At 41.9% G+C, this 14,279-nt stretch overlaps 1 protein-coding gene across 4 annotated transcripts in view; it reads left to right on the plus strand.

Annotated features, from left to right (window-relative positions):
- ETV5 (ETS variant transcription factor 5) overlaps positions 1 to 14,279 on the plus strand; it is a 58,809-nt gene that overhangs the window by 15,042 nt on the left and 29,488 nt on the right. For all 4 annotated transcript variants that reach the window (XM_089509410.1, XM_089509411.1, XM_089509412.1 and 1 more), the window contains 2 exons: positions 11,538 to 11,667; positions 13,705 to 13,998. In XM_089509410.1, coding sequence (XP_089365536.1) covers positions 11,538 to 11,667; positions 13,705 to 13,998 — 424 coding nt within the window. The remainder of the gene's footprint in view (positions 1 to 11,537; positions 11,668 to 13,704; positions 13,999 to 14,279) is intronic.

A 14,279-nucleotide genomic window follows, 5' to 3' on the forward strand; every position in this document is an offset into this window, starting at 1 on the left:
GTAGCTATATGGTTGGCTGGCTTTTTCCTGCTTCTAATTATAGTGAGGCTATAAGAATGTACACTTTCTCTGACACATGCACACAAACACACACAAATAAATGCCTTCGAGGCACTGAGCTCTTCCTCTGGGTGCTGGCATCAATGGATTATATTCCTCAGGCAGCATCCTCCAGAAAGCACTTTTCTACTGTTTGCAAGTAATGGGTTAGTAGGGCTCTAGAGATTGCCCTTGCCGGTAATGGATTAGATTTTTCACTTGTTTGAAAGGTGTACGAGGAGAAAAAATAATTGTTTAGCCATTCCTACCTTCCATACCTGATGTTCTCCTGATCATTTGGATGCCAAATCCCATCATTCCCAACACAACAACATGGCCAATGGCTAGGGTGGATGGCCTTTTTCATCTTGTTCATCTGGGGCTAGAAATGGTGGGAGGACAAGTGAAGGGAGAAGTGTGCACTCTTTAGTAGCCTTGACATAGGCTGAGGTGAGCTCTCATGGTTAAAATGAAAAAACTGAATTGTGCACAGAAGCTAAATGGCAGCCTGCACAATTTGCAGAGGTTTCATGGGACTTCAGCAGACTGTTTGTACCTTCCAATGCTTCTCAGGAGCAGCCCCTTCTTAAAGTTGGAAGGGAAAGGCGTCACAGGGCAGCATTTTCCCACTTTAGACCCCAAATATTTTTGAATTATAACATCCATCATTCACAGCCAACAGTGGTTGGGGTGGTAAGAATTAGAGTAGTCCAGCATCTAGGGATTTGGGTTTGGGAACTACTGCTCTAAGGTTCCTATGTTTTCTTTGATACAAAGGTGTAACTTTCGAAGTTCCGTGTAGGTTCCAGAGTATCTCTTGACTCTCCCGGAACCCTCTTGATGCCTGGCTACTGCCTTGGACAACTTGCTTACCACATTACGCTGAAGCTCCTAGCCCTCAAACAAGTCTTGTTCAGCTACGCTGGGGTAGTGGGAGCCTCTGAATCCTTCTCATGCAGCTGTAGATAGAGCCTAAGCACAAAGGCGTGAGGAGTGTTCACATTTTTCTGTCCATTGGCAGGTAGCCATTGTTTTGATGAAAATAAGTTAATTTTTAAAATAAATTCTCCCCCCCCCCCCTTCCAGCAACCCCACTGCCAAAGGGCATTTCCGGACCTCGCCACAAGCAAGGTTGCACAATCTTTGGGTCTGCAGTGAACTCTGTAGAGCGGCTGGCTCCCTCCTAGTTTTGCAGGCCGTTCCTGCAGCGTTTGAATTCCTTACATAAACGTTGCCCACAGCACAAGCTCCTCTGTGCAGGACAGCTGGTCTCTGTTATGATCTTAAGTGTCATTTCCCTTTTTCTGATTGGTAGCGCTCAGCTGCGGGGGAGAGAAAGAGGGTATTTTTTTGTTTGGTTTTGTGTTTTTGTGAATGGATGGAGTATTCCAAATTGGTTGTGAATGGAGGGCGGTGCCTGCTTGCAGGCTTTTTTCCCCTTCCTCCCCCTTCTTCAATGAATAACTAAGCCCCATTGTGCTGCTGGCAGAAAAACAACCAGTTCAAACAACACAGGGACTGTTGGAAAGAAACATGCCTCTCTGACTGACAGCTGGAACACCTCCAAAGTGAGTTTCCTGCTGTTTGCTGTTCAGCAAGGGCAGGCCTAACAAGAAGTGGGGGCTGAGTGGGAGAGGACAGAGGGCAATTTCTAGAGAGGGATATTAACACTTGACATGCCAAACATCAGTCCAAAAGAAATTGCATAGGGAAATATAGTGTTGTTACCATGTTTTTCAGTGATTGGTGGGGGGTTAGATGGAAAACCTCAAATCCTCCAGTCAGCCTAGTTGTGCACTCATGCTGGCTGGGAGACCATGGGAACTGTAATCCCCCGCAAAGTCACTTGTCCAAGCTCTGTTGTTTTTAAAGCAGATTTTGATCAAATGCATTGCATCCTGACTTCTTTGAACCGATCAAGTATCCCTGTTGCCTCTGCCCTCTAGCCGAACAAAATCCAAACACTCCCATGCCATCTTCCTAGATCCCAAAGGCACACCTCGATCTGCAATGCTTCCCACTGATACAAAACAGCATAAGAAGGAGTCTTAATTTGGCACTGCATCTTGGGATGTATCGGACTGCCCAAAAGGAATTGTTGTTTCCCAATCTCTAGGAGGCTTGACTGCACATAGAATGCAGGAAACTGCTAATTGGTAGTGAAGGCTAGAAGCTGTCAGACCCAAGCGATCCTCTCATGGTGCAACAGCAGTGTACTTAGCCTTTGTGGAGATAATACTCCTCTTCCGACTAAGCCAAGCTGTTCTGTTCAGTCACTATTTAGGTACAGAACTCTGACGCACTTGCCTTTTCCTAGAATGTCTTCTTTTAGAAATTAATTAGGTTAAGCATATATTAGATGGTTTAAAAATTATATATAGTAGAAGAACTTGAGGCTGTGGCATCAGGGCCAGTAGCAACCTTCAGCCTTTGTGTGTGTTTAGTTCCGCATTTAAGAGGGCCTGGATCCATTAAACAGCCCCCACTATTCTAAATACTGTTTGCTCTTTGCAGCTGTAATCTAAACTGTGCTTTCAAACTGTGCAGAGTGAATGAGCTCGCTTTGATGCCTGCAGTCTGAGAACAGGTTATGAGTCCAGTGCCTGCTTGATTGCTTCTGTATCACTTTCATTCTTTGGAGGATCAGCTATCTTCCAGACTAAACTGGTCTACTGTTTGCTGGATGACCACACAAAACCCAAAGAAGGGCCCATGCTCATGAAAAACGTCCCATGTTCAGTGTTCAGCATCTCCAGGTATGTCTGGAGAGACTCGTGTCTGAAATCTTGAAGAACTACTACTAGTTACTGCAGACCAGGCATGAATGGCCATGTGGGTATCCCTGTTCCACTTCCCACCACCCCTGTATCACCATGGGCTACATTTTTTGGTTTTCAATGGAAGTTTCCTATACTACTCTGAACCCATACAGTCTCATCTGGTTTTCAGAAGCAAGCAAAGTCAGATCAGGTTCATATTTGCATGGGAAACCACCAGGAAATTCCAGGGAACCTCAGCTACATCAAGGAAAGAATCCTGCCTGGAGGGCTGCTGCCATTCAGATTTGACAGTGCTGTGCTAGGAGCACCAATGGTCTTGCAATGTCTTATGACCAGAAAATTATTTCTAGCTTCATTTTAAAAGCTTTATATGGGCCACACTAATTCCACCCCTGGTGTAGACAGTACTGAGCTAGATAGACCAGTGGTCTGACTCAGTATAATGTAGCTTCCTGTGCTACATAGACTCTCCTGTAGAATAAATTTGAGGGATTACATATTCCCTTGTGAAGAAAAATTAGGCTCGTGCTTATTCAGAATATGTCCACCCAAATACTAGACTAAATCTGTTTTTCTTGTCTTTGTGGCATGACGGAATAAGAAGAGCATAAAGGACAGATTCCTCAAATAGGAGAATAAAAAGATGGTGTCCATTTAGACTGACAACCTCCATCAGAATTTGTGCAAAGTTTGTACCTTTGTAACTTGTAGTGCAAATAAATAACTAAATTCCTTTATGACCTCCCAAAAGATTCAGCAAAAATATGGGGGAGTGGGCCACAGAATGGCCTTGAGGCCTCATGTGGTCCAAAGCCACACATCTCCCATACTGATCTAAGGGTCCCTGATCATCTATGATTGTAATACAATTTTGATGCAAAATATTGAGGTCCCTTTATGTGGTAATACATGGCAAATGCATTCCCAAGCCTCACTGGATGTGCAGCTTAATGTATAACATGGCAATTAGGAAAGGTAACATATCTTTCTGAAACTGAAGTGCCTTCATAAAGCGATGTAGCAGACATAGCTTCAGATTGTTTCTATTATTCATGATTCACATATTATATTCCTTCATGGAAGTCTATTCCTTCATGGGAGTCTGAATGTGTTCAGCCTGGAAGAGAAATAAAAAGCATGTAAAGGCCAAGATCCGCATAAAAATAAAATCCTGTATACCCTATATATATTCCATACTGCCCAGATTGGACCATGTAAGTACATTCCTGCTTATGACTAGGTGCTTACTAGACAAGGGATGCCTTTATACATTACTAGCATAGGATTTCTGGTTGCTTTGTTGTTGTTGTTGTTGTTGTTGTTGTTGTGTGACTTTGAGTCATTTCCAACTTATGGTGACCCTAAAGTGAACCTATTACAGGTTTTGGTAGGGGCTGAGAGTGTGTGATTTGCCCAAGCTGACCCAGTGGCCACTTCCATGGCTAAACAGGAAATAGAACCTTGATCTTCAGTGTCATAGTCCAGCACTCAAACCACTATACCCAGATGATAGGAGAGTATATATCCCTTACAGGGAAATGGTTCTTGCTGCAGACTTTAAGGGTCTTGTGAGTATTTTCCCTGGAGAGTAGGAATATATTCTTAAAGTCAGCCAAATGGATTGAAATCGAGTTAAACTACACTGAAGGCACAAAATCTTGCTGAGATGTTCCACACACTGCTAGCTTGAGTCTCATATATTCCACACAATGTTGGCTTACCTTAAATCAAACAGTCATCCTAATAGCAAGAATCAATAAACAATAATAAGAAATTACATTTAATATTCTCTGATCTCTAATAGCCACACATTTCAGTGTGTTTTTAGCGTCTGTTGATTAAAAGCTTCCTGTGCAGAAACCACATTCAGGCAATTTTGTCATGGGTTTGTACTGTTCCATATAAAAATGCTGAGTGCTCATAATACTATCTACATGGTGATGCCCCTGCTAAAAGGGGCAAGAATGCACTACTTTTAAGAAGAGTCAGGATGAGAAGACCAATTTAACCAGTGAACAAATGCAGGCATTTGTTGGATTCAGCATTGTGTATTTTTAGAATCAGTTAAGCGGAAATTTGCCATGACCCTCATTGAGGCAAGGTGGGGGGGGGGGTGGTTCAAACAAGGTCATTCTCTGCTTTGTATTTTTTAACCTGACATGGACATAGCTGTAGCATTTGTACCTTCAAAAGAAGGCTGCTATTGCCAAGTCTTGTATTGCTATTACAGTGCTGTGGAAAATAAGTTCTCTTCAAAGGGACATTGGAATGCCAGGATAGCAAGATTGAATGTTCCAGTTGCATTCTTAGTTCCCTGCCACCACCGCCATAGCAAGTCAGGACAAGGATTTGTCCAAATTGGTTGGTCCCTTTACATTTTTACAGCATTTTATTTATTGCATTGGCTTAAAGTGAAATTCAAAAGGCCAAGGACTTGTGTTGTATTCAGAATGGCTCTGTGTGTTGGAGTGGGGGAGAGAAAAGAAGATGGTGTGATAAATGAGTACTGGAATGCACTGATACAATTACTGTGTAGTTAGCTGCCATCAGGTCTACTATGGCAACCCCGTAAATGAGAGATCTCCAACCAAGTCACCCTGTCATCAAAAGCCCTGTTATATATATATTTACACTTCAAGATCTTTACTTCCTTCATAGCTGCTCTTTCAAGTCCTAGTCTTCTGATTTCTTGACTGCAGTCTCTATTCTGATTGATGATGGAGCCAAGGTCTGAAAAATCTTGAATTCATAGAATCGTAGAGTTGGAAGAGACCACAAGGGCCATCCAGTCCAACCCCCTGCCATGCAGGAACTCTCAATCAAAGCATCCTTGACAGCCATCCAGCCTCAGCTTAAAGTCCTCCAAAGAAGGAGACCCCACCACACTCCGAGGGAGTGTGTTCCACTGTCGAACAGCCCTTATTGTCAGGAAGTTCCTCCTAATGTTGAGGTGGAATCTCTTTTCCTGCAGCTTGCATCCATTGCTCTGGGTCCTGTTATCTGGAGCAGCAGAAAACAAGCTTGCTCCCTCCTCAATATGACATCCCTTCATATATTTAAACAGGGCTATCATATCACCTCTTAACCTTCTTTTCTCCAGGCTGAACATCCCCAGCTCCCTAAGTCGTTCCTCATAGGGCATGGTTTCCAGACCCTTCACCATTTTAGTCGCCCTCCTTTGGACACGCTCCAGTTTCTCAATGTCCTTTTTGAATTGTAGTGCCCAGAACTGGACACAATATTGAAGGTGGGGCCTGACCAAAACAGAGTACAGTGGCCTTATTACTTCTCCTGATATAGACACTATACTTTTATTGATGCAGCCTAAAATTGCATTGGCCTTTTTGGCTGCCACATCACACTGTTGACTCATGTTCAATTTGTGGTCTACTTGGACTCCTAGATCCCTTTCACATGTTGTCTCGTTCAGCCAGGTGTCCACCATTCTATACCTGTGCATTTTATTTTTCTGCCCTAAGTGCAATACCTTACATTTCTCTGTTGAATTTCATTTTGTTAGCTTTGGCCCAGCTTTCAAATCTATTCAGGTCATTTTGAATTTTGATCCTATCCTCAGGGGTATTAGCTATTCCTCCTAATTTGGTGTTATCTGCAAATTTGATAAGTATGCCCCCAATTCTGTCATCCAAGTCATTGATAAAGATGTTGAATAGCACTGGGCCCAGGACAGAGCCCTGTGGGACCCCACTGGTCACTTCTCTCCAGGATGAAAAGGAGCCATTGTTGAGCATCCTTTGGGTTCGGCCAGTCAACCAATTACAAATCAGTGTAACAGTTTAACTTGTCTAGGCCACATTTTACAAGCTTGTTTGCAAGAATGTCATGGGGAACTTTGTCAAAGGCCTTACTGAAATCAAGATATACTATATCCACAGCATTCCTTTCATCTACCAAGCTGATAATTTTATCAAAGAAAGATATCAGATTTGTCTGGCATGACTTCTTTCTCTGAAATCCATGTTGACTTTTTGTGATTATGGCATTGCCTTTTAGATGTTCACAGACTCTCTGTTTAATGATATGCTCTAAAATCTTTCCTGGTATTGATGTCAGAGTAAGTGGATCATAATTGTTGGGATCCTCCTTTTCCCCCTTTTTGAAGATGGGGACAACGTTTGCCCTCCTCCAGTCTGCTGGCACTTCTCCTGTTCTCCAGGACTTCTCAAAGATTATTGCCAATGGCTCCGATATTACATTTGCCAATTCTTTTAATACCCTTGGATGTAGTTCATCTGGTCCTGGAGATTTAAATTCATTTAAATTAACCAGATATTCCTGTACTATCTCTTTACTTATTCTGTGCTGAAATTCCCCTATTCTGTCCTCTGCTCCATTATCCTCAGGTTGAGCACCCTTTTCCTTTTCTGAGAAGACTGAGGCAAAGAAGGTGTTGAGTAATTCTGCCTTTTCTCTGTCTTTTGTTAGCATTTTTCCATCTTCTCCCTGCAGTGGCCCTACCATTGCCTTCTTCCTTTTGCTGCGGACATATCCAAAAAAGCCCCTTTTATTGTTCTTAACCTCTCTAGCAAGCCTGAGTTCATTCTGCGCTTTAGCTTTTCTGACTTTACCCCTACACATGCCTGCTATTTCTTTGAATTCCTTTTTTGTGATTTCCCCCTTTTTCCATTTCTTATACATGTTCCATTTAAAACTTAGCTCAGTTGAAAGTTGTTTAGTCATCCATCCTGGTTTCTTGAGACACCTCCCGTTTTTCTTTCTCACTGGAACTGTTTGAAATTGTGCCTTCAGTATCTCCCTTTTGAGAAAGTCCCATCCGTCCTGAACTCCCTTATCTTTTAGTATTTCTGACCACGGGACCACCCTCAATACTTCTCTAAGTTTACTGAAATCCGCTCTCCTAAAGTCTAGAATGCGTGTCTGACTATGCCTATCATCTTTCCAATGTATAACAAACTCCAGGAGAACATGGTCACTTCTACCTAATGATCCCACAACTTGCACCCATTAACCAAGTCATCCTTGTTGGTTAGGATCAGATCTAATTATTTCATTGTCTTAATCATCTACTTTAAAGTGATGTTAATTCTCTGTGGTCATTATTTTTCTTTTCTTAATGTTCAAGTGTAAACCTGACTTTGCACTTACTTCCTTGACTTTTTTTCAGTAATTGTTCCAAGTGTGCTATTTTGGATAGTAGTACAGTGTCATCTGCATTCATTAAATTGTTGATGTTCCTTCCTCCAAATCTAATGCTACTGTATGTATGGCCCATAACATGAAGGGGCCAAATGAAGCGGCTTCAGGTCACTTTGAGGGTGTGGCGTTTATACAATGCACACCCCCAAAGCTGCTCTGATGCTGCACTCATATCCTTTAGACCAGAGCAAAAAGGAGCCGGTTTAAACAGACTTCTAATGGTGTGGTTTGAGAGCTGCGGTAGGAGCCCACTTTGGGAGCAGGTCATGTGGTCGCTCCAGTCCTGGCCCAATCACGGCTGTATGGCCACTCCTTCCTGGCTGGCTGTTTCACCCCTATGATATCTTTAGCATACAAGTTAAACTTATCTGGTGATAAAATGCAGCCTTTGTCAATTAGAAACCATTCTGTTTCTCCATAGTCTGTCCCAACGGTAGCCTCTTGTCCTATGCATTAGGACAATAAAATGTATGGCAAATCCATTTCTTTAAGAGTGTTCCATAGTTTGTGTCAACCAAAGACTTTCCTATAATCTGTAAAGCACAGGCTGATTTTCCTTTGACATTCTTTGATGCACTCAATTACCCAACATTTGTTTGCAACATCCCTAATGCTTTTTCCTTCTCTGAAGTTGGACAGCTGGCATTCCTCACTGGTAAAAATATATGGTAAAATACTTGTCTTTGAGCATCACTTTGCTTGCATGGGAAATTAATGCACAATCTGTGGGCCATTCTTTTGTATTCCATATTTTTTGACAGATTTTAGTTACCACATATACTCGATTATAAGTCGATTTCATATATAAGTCGAGGGCAAGTGTTGGGGCCAAAATTATGGATTTTGATATGACCTGTGGATAAGTCAAGGGTAAAACTTAGGCGCACGTAATGAAGGATGTAAAGGACAAAGTAAAGGAAAACAATGCCGAAGAACTTAGAAAATTCCAGCAGACATAACTATTTGTGCACATACTAAAGGCTTGATGGCTGAGGGAGTAGAAGGGGGTCAGTGTTTCCAGGGCAGATTCAGCTCTTGCCTTTTACCTAATACATACATAGATAGATTGTTTGTGTGTGTGAGTGTGTGCGCGCACACACACACATCATTAAATACATTACTTACATTGACCCATGGATATGTCGACTCAGGTTTTTGGGATCAATTTTTTAACCTAAATTTCTAGATTGATACATGAGTATATACAGTATATTCTGCCTCTGTTGATTGAAGCAGCTCTCTTGGTTTGCTTTCTGTTTCTGGTGATTTATTCTCCCAAGTGCTCTGAGTGCAGCTTCCACTTCATTTTCTAAAATTGTTGGTTCATCTTCAAATGGTTCTTCCTTGAAATAATCTACTGTTCTTTCATCTCTATTATATAATTGTTAAGTGTATTGTTTCTATTGTTTTCCAATTTGTACTTGATCATGTAATGTGTTCCCTTGTTGATCGTAGAGTGTATCCACTCTTGGTTTGAATTTTGCTTTGACTTCTCAGATGATGTGAAAGAGGTCTCTTGTTCTTCCTTTTTTGTTGTCTCCAGTTTCTCATTGATTATTACAGTAGTTCTCCTTGTCCATGTACACAAGTCATTGAATGGTTGTATTCAGGGTTCTGACTCTATTTTTTCCCCCCATTTTTCATATTTGCTTCTCATCTGTCCTTAACTACTTACAGTTTCAACTGTCATCCATTGACGGATTTTCCCTGAAGTGTTGTTGATATTATTTGGTCAGACTTTGAATTATATCCTTCAACTGTTTTTGCTACATCTCTCCTTACTATAAAGGTCACCCTATTTCTTCTTAGATTTTCATTTTCTGAGCAAAACCATGTTTAATTATCTGACTTAAAATATCCACTTTACCTCACTCACCCCAAGTATTGCCATCTTTATATGTTCCACTTATTGTTTTAGTATGTCTAGCATTTGATTCAGGCTTTTCATGTTCCATATTCCTATGATATGTGTTGTGCAGCTTTGAACTTTCCTTTTGCTTCTGAGCATGTCAACAGTTGAACATAGTTTCAGCTTCAGCCCAATTGTGCCATTAGCCACAGCTCTACTCATAGTTGTCCTGAGTGCCATCTGACCTGAGAGTCTCATTTTCTGCCACTATATCTTGTTTCATTATTGATAAAGGAGGTTTATCATGCCTCCCTCAGTGCAGTACTCACCACGGAAAGGTAATACCACTGGTGGGACTTTTACAGTATCCTTCCCTTTTTGTTCAGTGTTTGTACAGTAATTGCCCTATATTTCAACTGCAGGGTGTATGTTTTTAAAGCAGTATCCTATAGAACTCCTGTCAACTGTTACTAGTCTTCTCCTACTATAGATAGCTGTGGCCAAGTTTGTTCCATAATAAAAATGAGAAACCTCTTTTCCCCAACATGGAGAGACTATCCAGAGACCACATTCAATTTCAGAGAAGTTCTCCAGGGCAGAATTCCATTGGAGGGCAGGGCCAAGGGGAAAAAAGTAGGACCACAAATACCAAGATATTGTAGTTTAAAACTTTTTTCTGCTAGTAACTAAACTTTAGAAGAGACATTTCAACAAGGGAGGAGAAGGGTCACAGATTCTGGAGAAACAACCAAATAGTGATGCTATGGGGAAGATCCCTGGCTGTCTTACTCCCAGAGGGCCAGATTCAGCTCCAGGGCCTGAGGTTCGTCAACTCTATTCTAGACTCATCCTGTTTGTACAGCACTTCAGCATAGTGTACCTTACCATATGCTTTAAACTGAAACTGGAAATACTGTAGGAAGAGTGAGATGATTTGAACTTGGTTGCTGTCTTGCATTCCTATCCAAGATGCACAGCTCTGTCTATTATTTTGATCCCAAAGTAAATGCTAAATTCCTCCATGGGTATAGTCTGACCTTCTCAGCCCGCTTCTGTTTGCTTCACACCAGCTTGATCAAAACATGTATTTAGATGTAGTGTCAATCTTGCAAATGACTGCTTTGAGATAGTCACCAGGACACTTTCACATTTTTAGCCTTTCCCATCTCTCCCCTCCTTCCTCAATATTGTGGCTGTAACCAGCTGATCTCTCACTGCATCTACTGAATGTCTGTTGCATCCAAGCATACTTAATACCATTCACAAAGCCTCCATAGCACTGACACATTATCACAGGTTGAAACTTAGATATGTGTTTTTCTTTAAAAAAAACCAACAAAAAAACAGTAACCTGTGAAGTCAAGAAGCTAAAATGAAAGTGCTGTGTATGGGTGTTCATCAATATATAGTGCCATGACAGGAATGCAGAATGTGTGGTCCTCTAGATGCTGTTCGGCTTCAGCTCCCATCGTCCCCCACCATTGGCTAGGTTGACTAGAGCTGATAGGAGCTGCATTGCAATACCATCTGAATGACAATAATAGCATGCATTGTGTGTTGAGTTGTGGAGCAATGATTAACAACTGGTTGTCTGTATGTGATGGTTACTCTTTCCAGGAGTATGTAATAGTACTGAGATATGACTGATTTATTACATGTTTGTTTATTTTCTTTCACTTTTTTTAATCCAGTGGTACTTCATGCACCACCCCCAGCAAAGATCAAGAGGGAACTCCACAGCCCTTCTTCTGAGCTGTCAAACTGTAGCCATGAACAGGTTCTCTGTGCTAACTATGGAGAAAAGTGCCTCTACAACTATTGGTAAGTAGGATAGGATTTGAAGTATACAGATAAGATGTCTTTGGGTATTTGGGGAGGGGGCATGAAGAGGAGGAAACATGGAAACTGGATTGGGCACAATTGAGTGGCAGATGGACTCTCATTTACAACAGTTGCTGTTTGTCTCACTTGTGCTAATAAAAAACCCAGAGTCTACCTGGTTTAAGCTAAAGTGTGTGTGGGATGGACAGAGCAGGTAGACTGTGTAAGAACATGGATCATCATAAAAAATATTTGAATTGATTTTGCTTTAGTTCCATCGCAGCTTAGCAGTATTCCCCAGCTATGCAGAAAATTGAAACCACTGTAATGTGGAGTGGCTCAGATCTTTGTTGCCATGCAAAATGAAGTAGCCTTTGTCAAATTCCCCAAGTCAAATTACTTCTCTAAGGAGTTGCTCTTTGAAGGTTTCCCTAGTAGGGATCAAGCTTGGGGGTCAACAACATCCAGCCCAGTGCATATATAGAAGGGGCAAGGAAACAAAGTGGGAACAAGTTTTGGATATGAAAGTCTGGGGAAAAACCAACCCAGATTTGTTTTTGTTTATACCAGGGATGGGAAATGTGTGGGGCCTCAAACATTGTTGGGATGCAGCCCCCATCAACCTTAATCGCCACAGTCAGTGGTGAGGGATGATTGGTATTGCAATCCAACCATATCTAGCAGGGCAGCACTTTTCTCACTCCAGTGTAAGCCCTTCTGCACCACACTAATTATTTCCTATATTCAAATGGCTTGACTAATGGTTTAAACTAAGGGTTTATGTGGGAGGAGTAATAGTAAACATTACTCTATACCCCATGAAAGTGAGTGTGATGTTGTAGTTTGAGTGTTGGACTTGCACTGTTGGAGAGCAGGATTAAATTCCCACTCAGCCATAGAAACCTACTTGAGCAAGTCATACACTCTTAGTCGAAGAGGAACACAAAATGTCAAACCTCGTTTGAAGGGATCTTGCCAAGAAACACTATGATAGGGTTGCCCTAAATCAGAATCTATTTGAAGGCTCATTATAAGAGCAGCAACAACAACGGCCAGGTTAAAAATCCCAAAAGTGTTTTGTGTTGTGGTGTGCACAGTAATTGGAATATGCTAAAGGATCACTATTTCACTGGAATTTAAAAAGCCACCAATACTACTAAGTACAAAACAGTCTCAAAATTTATTGGTGTCTTGGCCAATTCATACAATACCTTTCTTACATGTAGAAAATTTGTAAACATTGGGTCAGGAGGAGGAGAAAACGTATAGCTGTTTGTACCATCCAACATAAAAATAACTTATGCCTGTCTTATGCCATCCTAGTGACACAGGTACTCAGAACCTTCATAAACATGTGTACACACTTTCTTTATAGCAATAGTTCCCAACCTGTGGGTCGGGGCCCCTTTGGGGGTCGAAGGACCCTTTCATGGGGGTCGCCTAAGACCATTGGAAAACACCTTTTTAATTACAGTTATGAAGTAGCAACGAAAATAATTTCATGGTTGGGGGTCACCACAACATAAGGAACTGTATTAAAGGGTCGCGGCATTAGGAAGGTTGGGAACCACTGCTTTATAGACTCACATAGGGTGGAAAGTTACCATTGAAACAATCTGCAGAAATGCTATGTGAGAGACATGGCAGACTTGTTTGCCTCTCACACTACAACAAATTCTTGTTAATTAATAGAGAAATGGGGAGAAGGGAGTCCTCTTCACACATACCCTTGGTACAATAGATTTAATTCTTTGAAAGAAAACACTGGCGGGGGGGGGGAGAACAATAGAAAATTACAATAATCTCTGAGAAAATGGTTAGAGAAGTGTTTTAAAATGAGCCCTATGACTCAGCCTGTTTGTCGCTTGCCTGAAGTACAAAGATTCCCTTGGGGCTGCGAACAACCTTAACTGTTACTTCTTGACAACCATGAAATGCAGACAAGCCTGAGCTGTCAAGAACAGCAAGTCAAAGCCCTGTACATGGTTGTTGTGGCTGATCTATATTGTGCTCCTCTCTGTTTCTTTGTTTGCACAGTGCCTATGACAGGAAGCCCCCTGCCGGGTTCAAGCCATTAACTCCACCTACTACCCCAGCATCCCCTGCACTCCAGAGCGGCCCCCTTCCTCCCCCACCTCTTCCAGCAGCACCTGTGCAGCCTCCCACTCATGTTGCCACCACAGCAGGCCCTTTGCAGGGAGCCCCTCCTCCACCTGTCCCTCATGCTCTTCAGGAACCAAGGCAGCAAACCTTCGCTGTACCTCGGCCACCTCACCAACCCATGCAGATGCCAAAGATGATGCCTGAAAACCAGTATCCAACAGAACACAGGTAAAGAGAAAAATGAAAGAAACATTTTCAGGTAGGATGAAAACAGCAAAGGGCAAGATCCAACAGTAATCCTACCTAGAGTGAAATGAAGGGGGCTTGTTTGCCACAACTAACTCATACTTCATTAATTTCCATGGGTCTACTCTATGGTGTAGTGCATAGTAGTGTAGTGATTCCCATACTTTGATCCTCTAGATGTTTTGAACTTCAACTCCCAGAAGCCCTAGCCTGCTTAGCCAGCAGTCAGGAATTCTACAAGCTGAAGTCCAAAACATCTTGAG

Source organism: Sceloporus occidentalis, unplaced genomic scaffold, assembly GCF_023333645.1.
Source record: "Sceloporus occidentalis isolate IW3139 unplaced genomic scaffold, rSceOcc1.0.p SCAF_2, whole genome shotgun sequence".
NCBI lineage: Eukaryota > Metazoa > Chordata > Lepidosauria > Squamata > Phrynosomatidae > Sceloporus > Sceloporus occidentalis.